A 21,577-nucleotide genomic window follows, 5' to 3' on the forward strand; every position below is an offset into this window, starting at 1 on the left:
TATTGCAACGAATGGGCTGGATGCAAAGGCAAACAAGATGGGGCAGGTTCAAACTGAAATAAATGCTGAAAAAGTCTTAAGAAATTGGTGGCCCCATCTTAATTCCCTAGTGGTTGCTGTCTCCCTCTCTCAACCCCTGAAAGTGAAACTGGAAAGGAAAACCAGACTATTATGGCCTCTTGGGTAATTCCATGTCAACTGGTCCAATTTCAAGGAGGGTCCACACTAGACATCTTCTGCGGATACAAAAAAGTGGCCCAAATAAAGGGTCCCCCTAACTCTGGACCTGGTTGAGATCATGCCTTGGACCTTTGCTGAAATTTTTTTCAGGGACCTTTAATGAAGATATTCAATTTCTGAGATGGTCAAGTGGGGAGTTCTGGACCACTTGGTGTGGAATGATGTTCTGAAGAAAGTATCAAGCAGGTCAGAGGATTAGCCTAGTGGTTAGCGCAGTGGACTGTAAACCAAGGGATGATCCCAGTGTAACTCTCATATATTATGACACCTGCAAGCCTGAAGGCTATTGATGTTATGCACATTCAGGTACAGAAGGTATTTTTCTGTTCTTGGAGGGATTACATTTAGAAAGAAATACAGTGGGATTTTAACGTGTGTTCCTTGGTTTATAGTTCACTGCATAATCATTAGGCTACTCCTGTACTCTACATAAATGTTTGTGTGGCCATTTTAATAAGAATGTTGACAGACCTCCCTCCCTGTGCCTTGTTCTCCTCATTTATAACTTAAACATTTCAGTTTGCAAATTGATTGTTCAGGGTGGATATCTCCAGCGCAAGGATGTGCTTCTCATGTATTTCTGGGATAGGAAATCTGGATGTCTTTTCTGTTCAAAAATTGTGAGATAGATGGAGGAGGGGGGAGGGTTGGATGGTATGAGCAGGATGTCCCAATTCTAACTTGGACATAATTTCAAAAATTTCCCACCATCATGTCTCATTGCTACCTGAATGCTCCATTGTTACAAATTAGACATCCTTCATATACTGGTCATATATCTGTATATGTGATGTTCCTAAGGTTAAAGGAGAGTTTATACAAGAGCAGCATAAATGAATTTTAAGAATCAGATGAAGTTTGTCAACTCCAGTGTTATAGATCATTTTGTTGGCACATGCTGCAAGTGAGGGTGCTCTGCAGCTTAGGAGGGAAGGGAAGACATCTTGACTGGTAAGTTGGATACTATCAAAAGAGTAACTCCCAATGTTATTTATGTTTAAATCTATTTTATTAAGTTTTCAAAGAACAAAGAAAGAACACACTCACACAGTAAAGCGTATACACAATGCAAACTCCCCTCTCCCCCCTCCCCCCCCCCCCGGAAACAGCTACTCCAAAGTCCATTTCAAATTGAGCATGCCAGAGTAAATCAGTTCAAAAGTCTGCTTTGAGCAGTGGGTGTCAAGGTAGAACAGAAAGGCAACCAACATTGAAGAAACAAAGAGCCATGCTTAGAGTCCATATCAGAGATAGCTTGGCGCTCATACCTTGCCAATTGAATCATTTGTGTCTGACAATGTGACACCGTGGGAGTATGCGGAGTCAGCCAGCATTGAAGGATAGTTTTAAGTCCCATAAAAATAGCTTTTTGTACAAATGCAGCAGTGCCCGGTCAAACAGGGACCAACGAAAGTTTCAACCCAATGTTATTTATAAAATGGAATGAAAAAGCCTCAAAGAGCTCCCAAGCCTACAACGGCATAAAGAGCTAAAGACAACTCTTTCATCATTGGCATTAAAACATTCCATAATTCTCAACATTATATATGTCTATCATTTACAACTGATTTATTTAAGAAATTTCTTAACTAGCAATCTGAAAAATTATTCAGTGCCTCTGTGTAACTGTAGTAGCAAAAAGCCCATGGCAAACAATGACCAGAGTTTCACACTGCTTCTTCAGGGCCAGTAGACCAAACTGCTTATAAACTCTCTGCTTCATAGATCCTCTGCTAACAAGAGGCTTCTGGCCAATGATGAAAGAGTTGTCTTTAGCTCTTTATGCCGTTGTAGACTTGGAGCTCTTTGAGGCTTTTTCTTTACATTTTTTTAGATAACATTGGGAGTTGCTGTTTTATTTTCATGATAGAGAATCATTAGAGAAGTGTGTATAAAAACATATTTAAGTTCTCGTATATCCCTAAATTTTGGAGAAGTTGAATACTGTTAATGATACTTGAAGTCTTGATTATAAACACATATCATCCTAATCATGTTTGACTGCCTAAATGGTTGGCATTGTGGAGACTCGACAACCATTGTTTAAGAATAGGTCACTGCAGCCCACATAGAGTGGTGGACGTAGCTCTGGTCACCTCATTGGTTGGACAATGTGGGTCTATATCTGCCATCATGTACTGTGATACTGTATATTAGTGTGTATAATTAGTGTGTGGCAGTTAAAAACAATTACCATCACCCATTACTGCTTATTCACCTGTCAGGTACATGTGTGGTAAAGTGTTAGGGCTGTGAACTCTGATAGCAAGGGATTAGGATTTGATTCCCACTATGGTTCCTTCTGGATACTGTTTCCATTGTAGAAGCCCAGGCTAGATGTATTTCACATATTAACAAAGGTGTAAGGAAGAGCAAATGACAGCCAGCATGGCTAAAAGGTGAAATGTAAAAAGTTATTAGAGCCAAAAGAACAGAAAAAGAATCTGAATGAAGAAAGAAGAAGCAAATTAGATGCAAAGCAAGGCTAAAAAAGAATATGAAGATAAACTTGCCAGAGAAGCAAAAAAAATCATAGTAATAATTTTTTCAGGTGCATCAGAGCAGAAAAACCTGTGAGGGAATTTGTGGACTATTGGATCATAAAAGAGCATAAGACCATAGCAAAGAGACTGAATTAATTATTTGCTTCAGTCTTTATGGAAGAAGTTAAGTTAGAGAGTGATAAATCACCTGGACAGGATGGTATACATCCAAGGATACTTAAAGAACTCAAACATGAAATTACTGATCTACTGTTAGTGATAACCTGTTGTTAAAATCGTCCATAGTAACTGAACGTTTGATAGTGGCCAATGTAAAATTGATTTTCAAAAAAGGATTTCAGGGTTGATCTGGGAAATTATAATCTGACTTTAGTGCTGTGTTAAATAGTGGAAACTATTATAAAGATTAAAATTACAGAACACATAGACAAACAAGATTTAATGGGACAGAGTCAGCATGGGTTCAGCCAAGAGAAGCCTTGCCTCAGCAATTTGCTTCATTTCTTTTAAAGCATGAACAAACATGGATAAAGGTGAGCCAGTTGATGTAGTGCAGGGGTGCCCATAATGTTGATTGCGATCTACTGGTTGATCACAAAGGCAATGCCGGTAGATCACAGAACCAGTGTTCTCCATAGCATATTCCCCCATGGTCACTGTTTCACCTTTAAAGTAATTACGGCAGCCTGCAGAGCAAACATAGCAGGCTGCCGTCAGCCTCTGTAACACGTTCCCTCTGCGACGGTCCCATGACAGAGGGAACATACTAAAGAGAGACAGCCTCCTACATTCGCTCTGCAGGCTGCCGTAATTATTTTAAACTTGTGATAGTTAGGCCCAGAGGGAAGAACGGAGGCACAAACTGCTCGATGATCCAGTCTGAGGGAAGCAGCAGAGGTAAGGCCCAGCACGTCGGGGTAAGACTGCCCGTCATGAGGGCCCCGGCGGAATGGGGGTTGCCTTAGAGATGCTGGATCGGGGGGGGGGGGGGTTTTGGAGACAAAATGACCTTGAGGAGGGATGGGAAAGCAGCCTTGAACCGAAAGGAAGGGGGAAGACAGGGCAGATCCTGGACTACAAGAGAGGTGAGAGAAGGGAAACGCCCTGAACCGAGGAGAGAGAGATGCCAGGCCCTGGGGAGGGGGAAGACCAAGAGAGTGAGAGAAACAAAGACCTGAACCAAAGGTGGGAGGACTCAAAATGTTAGCAGAAAGAAGATAGAGAGAGGGAGAAACCAGAAACAAAGGTGAGGCAGAAGAGAGGGGAGCAGATGTTGGACTATGGAAGGTGCAGACAGAGGGGGAAAGACCCTGAGAAAGAACAGAGAGATGAACAATCATAACAGAGGAGGGAGAGAGGGAGACATGTTGCCAATAGGGGTGAAGGAGCGAGAAAGAAAAGTTGGACTCCTGGAGGGACAGAGAGAGATGATGGTTGGGGAATGGAACAAAGTCTGGAGGACAGAAGAAGTGCACTCGGTATATATATAAATAAATATGGGGGTCTTTTACTAAGGCGCGCTAGCCAATTTAGCACGCACTAAATGCTAATGCGTCCATAGAATATAATGGGCGCATTAGCACTTAGCGCATGCTAAATTGGCTAGTGCACCGTAGTAAAAGAGGGGGTTATATGTTTAGTATTTTTATTGTTGGTAGATCATTTTGACTTGGTCATTTTAAAAGTAGCTTGCAAGCCAAAAAAGTGTGGGCACGCCTGATGTAGTGTATTTACATTTTTCAGAAAGCTTTAGAGAAAGTTCCTCATGACAGACATCTGAGAATATTAAAAAGTCATGTGGATTAGGAATTAGTTATTGGACAGAAAACAGAGGGTAGAGTTAAATGGCCATTTTTCTCAATGGAAGAAGGTGAAAAGTAGAGTGTTCCAAGATTCTGTACTGTATGTACTGTAATATTTATAAATTATTTGGAAATTGGAATGACCAGTGAAGTAATTATATTTGCAGATGGTTTGAAAAAGGACAACTTCTGGGGGGCGGAGCGTACTCAAGATGGCGGCCTGATGCTTTCCCAGAGACGCTGTCAGTGTTCCCTCTAAGCTGCGCTGGCGTGCGCTGGCGCACAAAATATTACATCCAGCGCACAAGTTTCACGTCACAGCGCACGGCGGGCAGGGCGGCGAGAGGAGAATCGGGCGAGTTGGCTCATAACTTGCTGGCGCCCGATATTTGTAGCGCACAGCGAAAAAAATTTTGCTCACAACACCCGCCCGCTTAGAGGGAGCACTGGCTGTCATGCCTGTAATGATAATTTTTTTCTGCTTACCGAATGGTAAAGAGAAAATCGAAAGTCCGGGTGTTACCGGATAAAACCGCCTCACAAACTGGCCCGATGGATGCCTTTGTGGAGCGCAAATCAAGAATGCAATGATCGGAAGTATCCACGGATGAAGAGAATGTGCAAACTGAGGCACGAGATCTCTCCCTTGAGGGCGTCACTCTATCCTCCAAAGAGGGAAGTCCCCCAAGCTGTCCCTATGCAATGGGAGAGTCTTTTTTAGATGTGCCGGCCCGGGAACAGAGAGTGGGGAGAAGACACTGAAGGGAATTTGGAAGAGAGAGTGGGGAGAAGATGCTGAAAGAAATGGGGAGGAGAGAGTAGGGAGAAGATGCTGAAGGGAAATGTGGAAGAGAAAGTGGGGAGAAGATGCTGGAAAGGAAGAAGACAGAGATGCCAGACTATGGGGGGAGTGGAGAGAAGAAGAAGGGTGCCAGACCAATTGGGGGTGGGGGTGGAAGGAGAGATGGAAGAGAGAGGCACAATATCAGAGCAAATGGAAGACACAGAGAGAAGGCAGACAGTGGATGGAAGGAATTGAATGAGGAGAAGATGAAGAAATTAGAAACCAGACATAAAGGTAGAAAAAAAATTTCTATTTATTTTCTTCTTTTTTTTTTTTTTGCGTTAGGATAAAGTAGTATATTAGTTGTATTGATAATAATTTATAAACAAAGCCCTGCCAGCTGAACATCTCTTTCTCTAGTTCAGCAGCCAGAACTTTGATTTATAAGGAAAGAATAAGCTAAATCAGTGTTCTTCAACCTTTTTACACCCGTGGACCGGCAGAAATAAAAGAATTATTTTGTGGACCGGCAAACTACTAGGACTAAAATTTAAAAATCCCGTTTACGCCCCATCTCCGCGAGCTCGGTCCCCGCAAACCATCTGATCCCATCTGCACAAGCCGCAATTATGATTTTATATTGAACGTATTTTATTAAAGTATAAAAAGAAACAATATTCTGAACAATTGTGATTTTATAAATACAAATATACAGAGCACGGACCAACAAAACCCCTGTCTCCCCTCCCCTTCACATATATCCCCTCTACTATCAAGAAAACTGAACAAGCCAAGTTATTATAGAATGCTACATAGAAATATCATGCTAACAGAATACTGCAGTCCCCAGTTATGTCTCTAGCAGGATATATAATTCAAATCTGATATATTCTAATGACAAAATAGAAATAAAATTATTTTTTCTACCTTTTGTTGTCTCTGGTTTCTGCTTTCATCTTCTTTTCACTCTTTTCCTTCCAGAATCTGCCCGTTCCATCCAATGTCTGCCCTCTCCCCATTCCATATGTATCTGACTTCTTTCTATGCCCTCTTCCTTGTCCATCCTCCTCTCTCCTTTTTACATCATTCATTCCAGCTTCACTGCCGTCTTCATTTTTATCTCTCCTACACCAGATCTAGCATCTTTATCCCTCTCTCATTTCTCTGCTGACCCCCTTTCCAGCATCAATGTCTCTCTACTTTCTCATTCCTCTCTCTCCCCTTTCTCTCATCTGATCTCTCCATTCCACCCTGACCCCTTTCCCCTCCTGTAATCTCCCTGCCAGCTGTTTCCTTCCTTTTTTCTTTCTCCCTACCCTCCTTCCTTTTTTTCCTTCTCCCTTCCCTCCTCCCTCTATCCAACTTTAACTCTTCCCATCCCTTTCCCTCCTCCCTCCCAGCAGCATCTCTCCTTCTTCTCCCTTCCCTCCTCCCTCTATCCAACATTAACTCTCTTCCCATCCCTTTCCCTCCTCCCCTCCCAGCAGCATCTCTCCTTCTTCTCCCTTCCCTCCTCCCTCTATCCAACATTAACTCTCTTCCCATCCCTTTCCCTCCTCCCCTCCCAGCAGCATCTCTCCTTCTTCTCCCTTCCCTCCTCCCTCTATCCAACATTAACTCTCTTCCCATACCTTTCCCTCCTCCCCTCCCAGCAGCATCTCTCCTAACTCCCTTCAAGTCCAGTAACAGCTCTCCCTTTTCCAGACCTTCCCAGCCTCCTACAGTGGCTTCCTCCCCTTCCAGCAGCTCTCGGTACTTGCCTGCAGGAAGTTGCCTGTAAATCACTTCCCTGGCAAATTGGAGAGCTGGTGGGAGGGGAGACAGCCACTGTGAAGGCTCCCCAGGATCTTGTTCGCACACGCTGACCATCTCCTTCCACCTGCACCTGAATTTGCAGCTCTCTCCGGTCTAATCGCAACTTCCCCGCGGCCCTCTTCAGCAACTCGGCAGGGGTGGCGATCAAGACACGCTGCCGACGTCGGGACCTTCACTCTCTGAGTCCTGCCTATTTTGTTTCAACTTCCTGTTTCCGAACAGGCGAGACTCAGAGAGGGAAGGCCCCGACGTTGGCAGCCTGTCTTGATCGCCTGAGGCTGGGAGGAACATTAGTCGGGAGGAACCGCAGTCGGCAGGAAATTTAACTGCCGACTTGATCTCGCCGGCCTTGTGCGGACCGGCAGAAATTTTCTGCGGACTGGCACCGGTCCGCGGACCGGCGGTTGAAGAACTGTGAGCTAAATATTGCAGTACTGAAGCTTGTATGGATGCTGCAGGGACAGTGGTCGTGGGGACGGGGACAGTGGTTGCGGAGACGGGGACACATTTTTTCCCCGTGTCATTCTCTAATGCAAACTTCTCTCGGGAACCAAATTCAGCGACTTTCCACGTAATGTACTACAGTGCTTTCAGAGAATTTGGAACTTAAGACCAAGGTAACAAGTTTAGAGAGTATAACGAGTGATTTTGAGATTAAGATAAAAACCTTGGAAGTACAAGCTGTAACTTGGGCTATGGACAGTGCTAGTTTGCACTTTAAGCAAGAAATGATGGAAAACTCTATTAGGAGATGTACGGTAATCTCCGGATTATCAATTTTCCTAAAGTTCATCCTTAGCAATGTTTAAAAGGTATATGAGTGAAATTCTGAAAGTGCTAGAAACCTCTCTTAAAAATATATTATCTTCCTATGAGAGTTAAATTTCAAAATCCTAATCAGCAGAACATATCTGCTGATAGATTGAATTTGACTAATTTCCTAGAGAGATCAGATACTGAGACTCAGGTTTCTGCCACATTGACGGTACAGTTTCAAGTTTTTTATTTATTCTTGATTAATCGCTTTCTCTAATTCAAAGCGATGTACAAATCAAATTTAGTTAAAAGAGAACAAACAAAACAAACTTTGGGAATTACAATGCTTATAAAGGTTAAAACTTGTTATACAACATTGGGTAAAAATAGGGTTATGAAATACATTCGTTATATAAAAGATTAAACATAGGAAAACACATTAGGAAAAACAATAATTAAAAAATCAGGAATTAAAAGCATCATTAAAAAGAAATGTTTTTAATAGTGATTTAAATTTTACCAAATCTTGATCGTTCCGTATAAAAATTGGAAGAGCATTCCAGGTTTGAGGGGCTGTTACGGAAAATATAAATTGCCGTCTAGTATTAATCAATTTCAGTGAAGGTACTGTTAATAAATTTTGATCAATAGATCTTAATGTTCTAGTTGGAAGGTAAGGTATTAAAAGTTTATGAATAAAAGCAGGTGTCTTATATAGAAGTGTTTTAAATGTAAGTAAACAGATTTTATAAGTTATTCTATGGATGACAGGGAGCCAATGTGCCTTTTCAAGTAGGGGAGTAACATGATCAAATTTTTTAGATTTTGTAATAAGTTTTATAGAGACATTCTGTATAATTTGTAAACGTTTGCCATTGACTCTGAAAGGGAATGGATGCTTAAGATGTTTTTCAGATATAAGGATGTACCTTTTTTGACAAATATTATAAGAATGTATCCAGATGTTTCTCGTCCTGCCCAGAAGAGAAGGAAACAGTTCCTCATTTTGAGGCTTCAGGCAGTTCAGTTAGGGGCAACTTTTATTCTAAGATATCCCTGTAAATGCGTGTTGATATATACTGCCTCTTTTACAAAGCTGCGCGGCAATGACCCCGAAGCTCTTTAAATCTCTATGGGTTATGGGGCCGTTAGCACAGCTTCGTAAAAGAGGCCCATAGAGATAACAGATATGTTTTCTATGAACCGCAGCAGTTGTCTAAATTTATTTCAGCTAGAGAGCAATTTGTATCTACCACATGAGTCCTACCATTTTCACGCTAGCTCAGGAAAGAATTGTTCTTTAATTTCCTTGTTATTTGATTTCCTGTGTTTTATTTCAGTTATTCTTTAGCTACGTCCCCAAGATACATAGAGGACTAACTATACTTTGTAATAAAGAGATATCTCTTAAATAATTTGGAGTTCTATTTTTCATTTCACACTGTATTTTTTCATGTTTGACTTGTAAAGATTGTCAAATGTTAAAATTATAAATAAAGAATTTAAAATAAAAAATTTGCAGATGACACAAAACTATTCAAAGTTGTCAAACACATGCGAACTGTGAAAAATTGCAGGAAGACCTTAGGAAATTGGAAGACTGGGTATCCAAATGACAGATGAAATTTACGGCCTCTTTTATAAAGCCATGCTAGCGGCTGTGCTGTGCTAACGGCCCCGAAGCCCATAGAGATTTAAAGGGCTTCAGGGCTGTTGCCGCGTGGAGGCCGTTAATGTGGACTTAGCAAAGTGATACACATTGGAAAGAATAATTCAAATTATGGTTACCTGATGCTAGGGTCTACCATAGGAATCAGCACCCAAGAAAAAGACCTAGGTGTTAATATACTGAAATTTTCTGCCCAATGTACGGCGGAGACCAAAAAAGCAAACAGGATGCTAGGAATTATTAGGAAAAGGATGGTAAATAAGACCTCTGTATTATTCCATGGTGTGACCTCACCTTGAATATTGTGTTCAGTTCTGGTTGCCATATCTCAGATATTGCAGAAGTAGAAAAGGCTCAAAGAAGAGTGATCAGAATGATAAAGGGGGATGGAACTCCTTTCTGCTGCTCAAAGATTAAAGATGTTAGGGCTCTTCAGCTTGGAAAGGAGACAACTGGAGGGGGGGGGGACCTGATTGAGGTCTATAAAAGCCTGAGTGGTTAGAATGAGTACAAGTTAATCAATTTTTCACTCTTTCAAAAAGTACAAAGACCAAGGGACATTCAATGAAATTACAGTCCTGGGCCCGATCCTATTCAACATCTTTATAAGAGACTTGGCTGAAGGGCTGCGAGGCAAAATAACTTTATTCGCCGATGACGCCAAACTAAGCAACATAGTGGGCAAAAGCACAACAGACATAAATTTAATGCCCGACAACATGATGCACGACCTACTCCTACTGGAGCGCTGGTCTAGGTCCTGGCAACTCAGCTTCAATGCTAAAAAATGCAAAGTCATGCACCTGGGCTGCCAAAATCCATGCAAGACTTACACCCTTAATGGTGAGATCCTAACATGAACTGAAACAGAACGAGACTTAGGGGTGATCGTCAGTGAGAACATGAAGACTGCCAATCAAGTGGAACAAGCTTCATCCAAGGCAAGGCAAATCATAGGTTGCATACGCAGGAGTTTCGTCAGCCGTAAGCCTGAAGTCATTATGCCATTATATAGATCCATGGTGAGATCCCACCTGGAGTACTGTGTGCAATTCTGGAGGCCGCATTACCGTGAGGATGTGTTGAGACTTGAGTCGGTCCAGAGAATGGCCACCCGGATGGTCTCGGGACTCAAGGATCTCCCGTACGAGGAACGGCTGGATAAATTACAGCTGTACTCACTCGAGGAACGCAGAGAGAGGGGTGACATGATCGAGACATTCAAGTATCTCACGGGTCGCATCAAGGTGGAAGAAGATATCTTCTTTTTCAAGGGTCCCGCGGCAACAAGGGGGCATCCGTGCAAAATCAGGGGCGGGAAACTGCACGGGGACACCAGGAAATTCTTTTTCACTGAAAGGGTGGTTGATCGCTGGAATAGTCTTCCACTACAGGTTATTGAGGCCAGCAGCGTGCCTGATTTTAAGGCCAAATGGGATAGACACGTGGGATCTATTCACAGAGAAAGGTAGAGGGAGGGTCATTGAGGTGGGCAGACTAGATGGGCCGTGGCTTTTATCTGCCGTCTATTTCTATGTTTCTATGTTTCTACTTTTAAAACAGATGAAAATATTTTTGCACTCAAAGAATAGTTAAGCTCTGGTTTGTGTAACTGGGTTTAAAAAAAGGTATGGAGAAGTTCCTGGAGGAAAAGACCACAGTTTACTGTTGAGAAACACATGGGGGAAGCCATTGCTTGCTTTTGGATCAGTACCATAAAATGCTGCTACTATTTGGATTCTTGCCAGGTACTTGTGACATGGATTTCTAATGTTATTTTAATTATCTTTCTTCTATATCAATTCCTATAGCGCTGGGTCATATTAGAGGCAAATGTCAATAGTGCATGTTGTGTACAATCTACTCAGGCTGTTTTAGACAGCACACAAAGGACAATTCTAGGTGCCTAGAGAGTGTCTATGTGGTACCAAGTTTCCAAGTTTATTTAAAATTTGACGGATCGCTTAATCAAACTTCAAAGCGATGTACATAGCTAAAATTCATACAGCTTTTGGGGAGACAAAACATGCCACTTTTAGCCACAAACAAGACTTACGCATAGTGAGGAAAGAGGGAAAGAAATAAAGAAAATGTTAAAGAAAATAAGACAAAAAGGGAATGGACAAAATGGAGGGTAACAATAAATAAAGTCGCACAGCAGACCGCAAGGAATGAATCAAGACAAGAGTACTAGCAGTTGAAGGCATCTTTAAAAAGAAAGCATTTCAGCTTACTCTTGAATCAGTTTAACATGCGTTCTTCCCTTCCTCAACATATGAAGGCTAAGTACAAAAGCTAAGTACTTAAAAATTATAAGTTTACTAAAATATTCTTGATGTTTACACCTAATTAATAGAAGATCTGGTGACGATATGACACATAAATCTTTAGGCAATGAGATTTTTTTGAGCCTAAAGTGGTGCTGCTGAGGATCTGGGTTGCAAAAATAGTTATATTGAATGAGGTAAAGAATGTGACAGTGCTGTAGATAGGCAATTCACCTATGCTATATTGTTGAGCACTACCTTATCTGAATAAGGTTTGTGCAACATTTTGGTGTATGTATTTTTAACATACAGTGTGTTTATTTGCCAGAAATTGAGTTAACTGAGCCCTCTGGTATGGATGCCCAGACTTCTATGTAAGTCGATTGTAACTTTATGCATTGTGCTGTAATATGCTGTGAATGGACCTCTGGTGTAGTTACTCACTGCCTAGCTTTGATGAGAAAATGTGATCAGAATGTGGAGGGTTGAGGAGAAATGAATTTTCTCCATGTGCATACATTACCGTTGTATCATTCTGCAACATTTGCACCCCATTTGGATTATGCTTTGTTAGTATCTAAAACAAAAGAGAGGAAAAGAGAAAGAAAACTGATGGATTATTGAATTTTATTGAATTTTAAAATGCAATGACAAAATAAACTAATTCCCAAAGCATAAGCTGGTGGCAATATTCAAATAAATCTCTTTATGATTTTTTCATGGAACAGAAAACAGAGAATTTACAGAGCTGATATGAGTATGCTCCTAAATTGGCCTCTGAAAATTTACCAAGACTCCTTTTACTAAGGTACGCTAGCGCTCTTTAGCGCACGCAATATGACCTCTAATATGACCAAGCGCTACTCTTCTAGAACTAATGCCAGCTCAATGCTGGCGTTAAGGTCTAGCGTGCACGGCAATGTAGCTACATGCTATTCCGCGCGTTAAAGCCCTAGCGCACCTTAGTAAAAGGAGCCCTAAGGGGTCCTTTTATTGAAGAGCAGTAACTCTAGGCTTAATGCTTGGCAAGGTGCAATTGTACCATGTGCTAAGCCCACATTTACTGTGGCAACTTTCTTAGGGCTTTTTCTTCTTTCTTTTTTTTTTTTTTTGGTATTTGAGATCATGTGTGTAAGGTTTTGCATGGGTGATTTTGAAGCAGACAAGTCCCCAATGATATAAGGTGGCGGCCTTACAATCTGCCAGGTCCCGGGTTCAATACCCTCATAGAAGATTCAGTAGAAAGTGAAATTAATGACAATGACAGCCAAGAGTGATTGCATAAAGAATATATTGTGCAGAAAGGTTTAATATTACCGAAAGGCACTGTTTAGAAAGATACCTCAAGTATATACTGGGTTACAAATGTACAGGAAGAAATAGCAATAAGCTTTACAAATACTGCTTCTGTGTGTGTGAGAGAAAGGACAGTTTACCTACATTAATGTGTGTCTGGATAGGTGAGAGGCTATCTGAAGGAAGACAGGGAGATGAGCATTGAGCAAGAGTCCCAAGAAAATAGAGAGAGAGAGAGAGAGGAAGGGTGGTCCAGAGAGAGCGAGCGGATTTTAACCTCTGACATTTATAAATTTGGGACTTGTTCTAAAAATAGAATCTATTGTTAAGTACCCCTATCTTTTGTAAACTGTTTGACACAGTGGTAAATAAGGTGTGTGGGGCAGAGGGACTGTTAATTTCCAGTATCGCTCTGACAATGGTTTCTGATTAACTATGGGCTCCTTTTATCAAGGTGTGCTAGCGGGGTTAGCGCGTCGGACATTTCATCACACGCTAACCCCCGCAGCAAGCCAAAAAACTAACGCCTCGTCAATGGAGGCCTTAGTGACTAGCGCGGCAGGCGGTTTAACGTGCGGTATTCTGCGCGTTAAACCCCTACCGCACCTTGATAATAGGAACCCTATAACGATCTGTGCCAGACCATGTAGCTGGGGCTACTGTCTATCTTAAGCACAGACATTAGCACAACTTTGCACATCTTCAGAACCCACTCCAACCTGCTGCCAGCCCTGTTGATATCCAGAACCTCGGACACTCCCCAACACCCACACAAAATTCTCTGACATTTCCCAACACCCATCCGACACTCCCCAATACCCACATGACACTCCCCTAACATTCCCCAACACACCCTGACACCCCTCAACACTCACCTGACATTCCCCAACACCCACCAGACATACCCCAACATTCACCGATATTTCCTAACACACCTTGACACTGCCTCACACCCCAACATTCCCCTGTCACCTCCCGACCGCCCCCCAAAATACCTTTAGGAGATGGCTGGCAAGAGGGATGCCCACTCTCTACTGCCACAAAATACACTCCGAAAAAAACTGCCACAACCTAAATTAGATACTACAAGAAGGCAGAATAGTCAACAGGTTCAAGAAATGGGGCGCTCAGAGGCAATACTGTACACCGCAACACTAAACAGAAAAATACTCTCTATATAAGGTGCCCTCAGTGTGAACGAGCAGCAACGGGAGACAAGCTCCAACGCTTCACAAGTCAGGTAGAGGTCATAAAACCCCACCCAAACACCATCACTGGGCACCCAATGTGTGCAATAAATCAAAGTGAAAACACTCACAACTCAAATCAAAAAATCAGTTGAGGTGAAAAACAAGTGAAACCTCTGAGCGGCCCCTAGCAGAACCAGTCCAGCCAGCTCCCCAGCAAAAATTAAAGTGCCAAAATGAAAAACAAACTTAACTGAATATGGTAAACATATCTGAAGCACAAGAATAAAACCGCAACAGAACACCAGGTTCAACCAGCCTGGTTTCGGGAACGAGCCCTTCTTCAGGAACCCATACTGGAAGCTGTGAAAATCCGAGTCAGCTGGAAAGAGGGCGGAGCAACCGGAGTAGAACGCATGCCAGCTAAAAAGCAGACAGCAGGTAACGTCACACAAGCATACACCAATCACACAAAGACACATCATATAGGCATATACCACACACACCTCAGCAAGGGGAAGAGGAAACCATGGAGAATTAGAGTTAAAGAACCACGGGGCTAAATGATAGTGTGCCACTCCACACTATCATTTAATCCTAAAGGGTGAACAGTCTGCAATTGGAAAATCCAGAATTGCTCTCTGAGATTCAAATGGGCCTGCAAGTCGCCCCTAAAATCACCAGGCAATTGTTCAAGGACAAACCAAGATAAATCAGCAAACTGGTGTCCATGTTCAACACAATGAGGAACCAGAGGCGCAGAGAGAGTAGCAGTATGAATCCTGCTCTTGTGTTCGCACAGTCTGGTTCTGATCTTCCTGCTGGTGCCTTAAACTCAGTCAAAGTGGAACAGATACGAAGTATCCTGAGAAATTGCCCCACTGGAAGGGACTGCTTTAACCTTGCAGGATGGCAGCTGGTATAATGCAGGTAAGTAGTACGGTCCGTGTGTTTCCTAAAGACCGTAGTAACCAGTTGACTATCAGATTTAGTCACCACGGTATCCAGGTAAATGACACTGGTTGCATTAACCGAAGCAGTAAATTTCAAGTGTCCATCCAGAGCGTTAAGCTAAGTCAGAAATTCAGCAAACTTGGCAGTGGTGTCAGTCCATACCAAAAATACATCATCAATATAACACAGCCAAATGGCAATGTTGGACATCCAAGCCGATAGATAAAGCAGCTTCTCCTCAAAGTTGGCAACATACAAATTGGCCACACTAGGGGCCATAGCCGTACTCATAGCCACACCATGGGTCTGCAAATAAAATTCACCCTGTACCTCAAAGAAATTCCGCTGGAGCACCATAGTGGATAGATCCATTAAAAAAGATTTAGTTATACGGTGAGTTGACGGCAAGGTAGCAAGATGGTATTCCACAATCTTCAAAGCCTCAGGCTGAGACTGAGGCTGACGCAGCGGTTCAGGTCTCTGGCTATCCTGAGTGGACCATTAAGCGAGCGTACCGTAGGGCAAGATATGCCAACCCTGAGCTCCTCCTTACTCCATCGGTTAGGACTCCCATGGACCATCAAGTATGTGTAATCTCCTTTTCCAATCAAGCTCATTAAGTTGCCGAGATTGTCAAGAAACACTGGCATGTCTTGGACCATCATGCGGTGTTCAAGGAAGCCCCTTGTATTGCGTTTTCCCGACCTAAGAATCTAAAGAATTTATTATCTTCTAAGAATTGGGATTTTTTCGGGGGCAGTCACAATCCTTGTGGTCATTGTGACATGTGCAGACTTTCTTTATCCATCACATGTTGGCAACACCCTCGCACCCACCAGACCTATCAACTCAGGGACCATACTTCGTGTGAATCTGAAGGGGTCATTTATGTCATCATATGTCCCTGTACCCTTATTTACGTTGGACGCACCAGCAGGAAGATCAGAACCAGACTGCGCGAACACAAGAGCAGGATTCATACTGCTACTCTCTCTGCGCCTCTGGTTCCTCATTGTGTTGAACATGGACACCAGTTTGCTGATTTATCTTGGTTTGTCCTTAAACAGTTGCCTGGTGATTTTAGGGGCGACAAGCAGGCCCATTTGAATCTCAGAGAGCAATTCTGGATTTTCCAATTGCAGACTGTTCACCCTTTAGGATTAAATGATAGTGTGGAGTGGCACACTATCATTTAGCCTCGTGGTTCTTTATCTCTAATTCTCCATGGTTTCCTCTTCCCCTTGCTGAGGTGTGTATGGTATATGCCTGTATGATGTGTCTTTGTGTGATTGGTGTATGCTTGTGTGACGTTAACTGCTGTCTGCTTTTTAGCTGGCGTGCGTTCTACTCCGTTTGCTCCGCCCTCTTTCCAGCTGACTCGGATTTTCACAGCTTCCAGTATGGGTTCCTGAAAAAGGGCTCGTTCCCGAAACCAGGCTGGTTGAACCTGGTGTTCTGTTGCGGTTTTATTCTTGTGCTTCAGATATGTTTACCACATTCAGTTAAGTCTGTTTTTCATTTTGGCACTTTAATTTTTGCTGGGGAGCTGGCTGGACTGGTTCTGCTAGGAGCCGCTCAGAGGTTTCACTTGTTTTTCACCTCAATTGATTTTTTGATTTGAGTTGTGAGTGTTTTCACTTTGATTTATTGCATACATTGGGTGCCCAGTGATGGTGTGCGGGTGGGGGTTTATGACCTCTACCTGACTTGTGAAGCGTTGGAGCTTGTCTCCCGTTGCTGCTCGTTCACACTGAGGGCACCTTATATATAGAGTATTTTTCTGTTTAGTGTTGCGGTGTACAGTATTGCCTCTGAGCACCCCCTTTCTTGAACCTCTTGACTATTCTGCCTTCTCGTAGTATCTACTCTCTACTGCCGGCAGGCCCGCCTCTTCCAAAATGGCAGGCCTTCCCCTTCTGGTGCATTCTGGGATGCACCGGGGAGGGGTCTAAGGCTCTAATTGGCCCAGGGGCCTTAGGTGCCTGGCCAACTAGAGTTTTAGGCCTCCTTTCCAGTACATTCTGGGATGCATTATGAGTGCCCTAGGACTCTGATTGGCCAGTTTCCAGAGACCACTTCCAAGGGTTGGGGAGTGTCAGGTGTTCTGGGGATCGTCGGGACTGGTGGCAGGAGGGAGTGGGCATCCCTCCTGTTGGGGGACTTTGAGGGGTGTTTGGGGTGGGGGCATCCCTCCTGCTACAGACAGTGCCAGGTGGGAGTTCAGGGGTAGCGGTGGGATGAATTGGGCATCCCTTCTGCCGGCCAAGTTCGTGAGGGGGGAGGTTTGGGGGTTCCCTACTACAATCACTCAGCTGATCGCAGCAGGGGGATTCACTTGCAGAGATCAGCTGATGGGAAGGGATCAGGCGCAATTCTCCAACTGGCACCTGTGACATGGGAGCCAGTTAGACAGGGTTAGGTGTCTGTTCCTTAGGGCAGATGCGATTCTGTATAGGATGCCTGTGTGCGATTCTCAGTCGCTTCATAGGTGACTGCAGAAACAGGCAACCTATACAGAATTTCCCTCTAAGGGCTTTGGAATCCCTTCTATAAATCCAGATATTTCTTTCAAGATTGAATGAAATGAATGTTAGGAGGATTCTTATCATATACAGGATTGTAGTCTCTAGAAATTCATTTTTTTAATCACAAAAAAGAAAAATGTTATTGTTAATTTTTTTTTTTAACATAACCTTTAAATGTAACACCTCAGTGCTTTGCCAAGTTGAGAAAATATAAATTATGATGAAACATGGAGTACCATGAAGAGTATTATAAAAGTGTGACTATAACCACAGAACCTGAAAAGTTTTGTGGTGATCTGAGCTATCAACATCTGTGAAGTAGTTTGAACTTGTGAATTTAAGAGGCAATTCTGATTTCTGTACCTGAATTAATTAATGCTTTCTAAAAAGTTAATGGCCTAAAAATTATTAGCGATGTTAAAGGCCTACCATTTAATATAATAATTGAGGAAAACTATATTGGAAACTAACTTAACCGATTATGCTGTGAACAAAACTAAAGAAACCTCTAACACCTAGCAGGACTGAGAAACCAGCAAGCTGAGGCAAAAACCATATTAAGGACTGTGAATATCTTTAGGAAGCCTATGAGCGTGGGAGCATTTATCTCGCTAGCCCGCTGGAAACATCTGCCGCAGCTTTGTTAACCCTTTCAGGACCAAGGGACATATTTGTCCCATAACTTTAAAATCCTATAAATTTTGATTGGGATAGTCTACAGTTCTAAATTTGATATGTACGGATTCCATATGATACTGCCTTTATGTAAACAAACTGGTTCCGACATTCATTCATTAGCGTTGTTGCCAGATTGACGAGAAGATTCACTTGCCACACTGTCCATAAGCCAGAAGTTTGATTTTTTTTTTTTTAAAAAATAATGATATTTCACAAAAAAAATCAATTTTTTGGCATCTGCAAGCCCTTTTTACCATAAAAATGTCGTCAAAACCACAAAAATTGGCCTACGATCCTTATGGTCCTGAAAGGGTTAAAGGGGTCCTAAGTGTGTTAGGGATGATTCAAGGTAAACTCAGGGAGAAACAGCACTCATCTTTGAATCAACCACCTTAATAATAACAGGGTTAGGTGTCTATGGTAGAGGGATTACAACGTGTTACTAGAGAGGATGTGAGGTTTCTTTTGGGATATTCAGAACCTAAAAGCTATTTTTTTTTTTTTGGGGGGGGGGAGTTTATCCTGGATTAAATACAGTTTTGTTGCGAGTGTCTAGGTGCTAATTCTAATGCTGTCCCTGGATTTTCTATTTGGGATGGCTGGTCCCTCAGCAACTTTCCATATTCTTATTGGGGAACCATGAACGTCCTCTAAAGCCAGTGTTTCTTTTATCTTTGTCTTCCTTCCAGCACTTTTTCCCCAACTCCCTCAGTCCTTTCACTGCTCCTCAGTTATTCCTCCTTTTGATGCTAGAGTGTTAACTTTAGCCCCTTTCTCTCTATTCTTTCATTCCTTTGTTTCTCTCCTCTTTTCTTTTTCCTTCTTTCTATATCATAACCTCTCATGTTCATCCGATAGATATATCATTGGTGAATGTAAAGCCAATCCTATGGGAACTAGTGCGGTGCGGTGCTTGTGTGATGCCATCAACACTTTTGGCCTTTTTTATAAAGCCGCACTAGTGGCTGCTGCATGGCAACAGCCCTTAAAATCTCTATGGACTTAGGGGCCGTTAGTGCAGCGCAGCCGCTAGCACGGCTTTGTAAAAGAGGCCATTTATCTTTGCTACACAACAGTTTGCCATCTTCATTACAAGGTGTGGAGAAATATAAAGCCTGGATTATACATAGATAATGTAGTAATATGCTGACAGTTACTATTTGTGGTGTTTTATTTAATGTTTATTTACATGTTATATATGCACTGAATTGGAACCAATGAAGACAAGATTGTCTGTGCTTCAATGTGATATTGTAGATACTGTAGATGTTGATATCATTGGCTGGATGGATGGGTACCAAGTCCACCCGTCCGGCAGGCCAGCCATCCCAGGAATGGGGCCGGATTGGCCCAGGCGGCCAGGCGGCTCAAACCCTGCCCACAGGAGAGGCCTAAGTCTCCTGGGCCTATTCTGGTTGGCCTAGGCGCCTCAGGCCCCACCTGTGGGCAGGGTTTGAGCCGCCTGGGCCAATCCGGCCCCATTCCTGGGATGGCTGACCTGCCGGACGGGTGGACTTGGTACCCGTCCGTCCGGCCAATGATGTCAAGGTACGGGGGGTGGGATTGGGGGTGGGGGGTCGTGGGGTCAGTGGGGGGGGAGTCACGGGTTTATGGGGAGGGGCGATTGGGGGTTCGGGGGGGCAGTCATGGGGGGATTGAGTCGAGGGCAGGAGGGCCTGGGATCCCTCCTGCCTGTATTTTAGTGGGGGTGGGGGTAGGGGGTCCACCTGGGCAGGAGGGGTTGGGCTCCCTCCTGCCCAATCTTGTAGGGGGTGGGGGTTGTGTGGTCAGGAGGGCTTGGGCTCCCTCCTGGCTCGATCGAGTCAGGGCTGTCGACGGGGCAAGAGGGCTTGGGCTCCCTCTTGCCCTGATGTTGTGGTGGGGGATGATATATCGCGGCAGGAGAGATTGGCCATCTTACCTGCCATGATGCGATCACTCCTCTACCCGAATTGCCACAACCCGCGGCAGGAGAGATTGGGCATCTCTCCTGCCATGGGTCGCGGCAGTTCGGGTAGAGGGGTGATTGCATCGCGGTAGGGGAGATGAGGCATCTCTCCTGCCTGATGGTTGCGGTGGGGGTGGGGGGTGGGTAGGTTGCCGGGCCGCTGAACTGGTCGCGCCAGCCGCCATCAGCTCAGCGGCCCCTTTTTCGGCACTTATACCTGTTTTGACTTGGTCTAAGTCAAAACGTATAAGTGCCGACTAGGCAACCTGTCAAAATCTTTGGTTATACGTGTTGTACGCCTAGGTGTAGGTCAGCCCACCTCCCGCCCACCACCCACCCTTTCCCTTCCTCTAAAAATGCCTCTTTTCTCTCTGTGCGTTTAGAGGCAGGGGAAAGTCCTAAGCTGGTTTTAGATACGTCTTAAACCAGCTTTGATTATGGGTACTTGAACGATCAGGCTTTAGGCCACTTTTTAGATGTTTTTTTTTTTTTGATTATGAGCCCCATTATTTTTTTAAAAAAAGATAAGATGTATTGCAGTTTTGAAAATGAACATTTTTCTCTGTTGGATTTCTGGATGTCTTTCCCAAAACGTCTAAAAACAGACTTAGACGTCCTATCGAAAATGCTCCTCTATGGCAACCAGCTTCTGAGTAACTGACTGTGATAACAGAATATACTGCTTTAAAAAAAATTTTATGCTCAGTTTGTTAAACTCTCTGACAGTTGTCTGTGAGATCAAGAGGCAGAATATTAATATTTTAACCACTATTTTTGTTAATGAAATGTCACTAATTAGTGTTGCTGCTATGCCATATAGAGTCTTCTGAATTCATTTTTCTTTTGGCAGTGGTCTGATTGGTGCATTATAGGGATCTTAAAGTCATTTCAGGCTGTAAGCTATTCTGTCTATACAAGCATCCAGAATGATTAGGTGCTATGAGGTGAAATTAAATATTACTGGAGGAAAAGTCCATAGTTATTGAGACATAAATAGGGAAAGCCACTGCTTGCCCTGGGTGGGATCATAGCATGGAATGTTGCTACTATTTGTTTTTTTTGCCAAGTACTTGTGAACTGAATTGGTTACTGTTGGAACCAGGATACTAGGCTAGATGGACCGTTAGTCTGACCCTGTGTGGCTATTCTTAG

General features: G+C 43.2%; 1 protein-coding gene across 5 annotated transcripts in view; it reads right to left on the reverse strand.

Annotated features, from left to right (window-relative positions):
* Positions 1-21,577, reverse strand: part of LOC117361967 (uncharacterized protein C4orf19 homolog) — a 196,657-nt gene that overhangs the window by 25,617 nt on the left and 149,463 nt on the right. For all 5 annotated transcript variants that reach the window (XM_033947624.1, XM_033947634.1, XM_033947616.1 and 2 more), the window contains one exon: positions 12,361-12,414. In XM_033947624.1, the coding sequence (XP_033803515.1) occupies positions 12,361-12,392 (32 nt within the window). In that variant the 5' untranslated portion in view covers positions 12,393-12,414. The remainder of the gene's footprint in view (positions 1-12,360; positions 12,415-21,577) is intronic.

This window comes from Geotrypetes seraphini, chromosome 1, assembly GCF_902459505.1.
Source record: "Geotrypetes seraphini chromosome 1, aGeoSer1.1, whole genome shotgun sequence".
Lineage (NCBI taxonomy): Eukaryota > Metazoa > Chordata > Amphibia > Gymnophiona > Dermophiidae > Geotrypetes > Geotrypetes seraphini.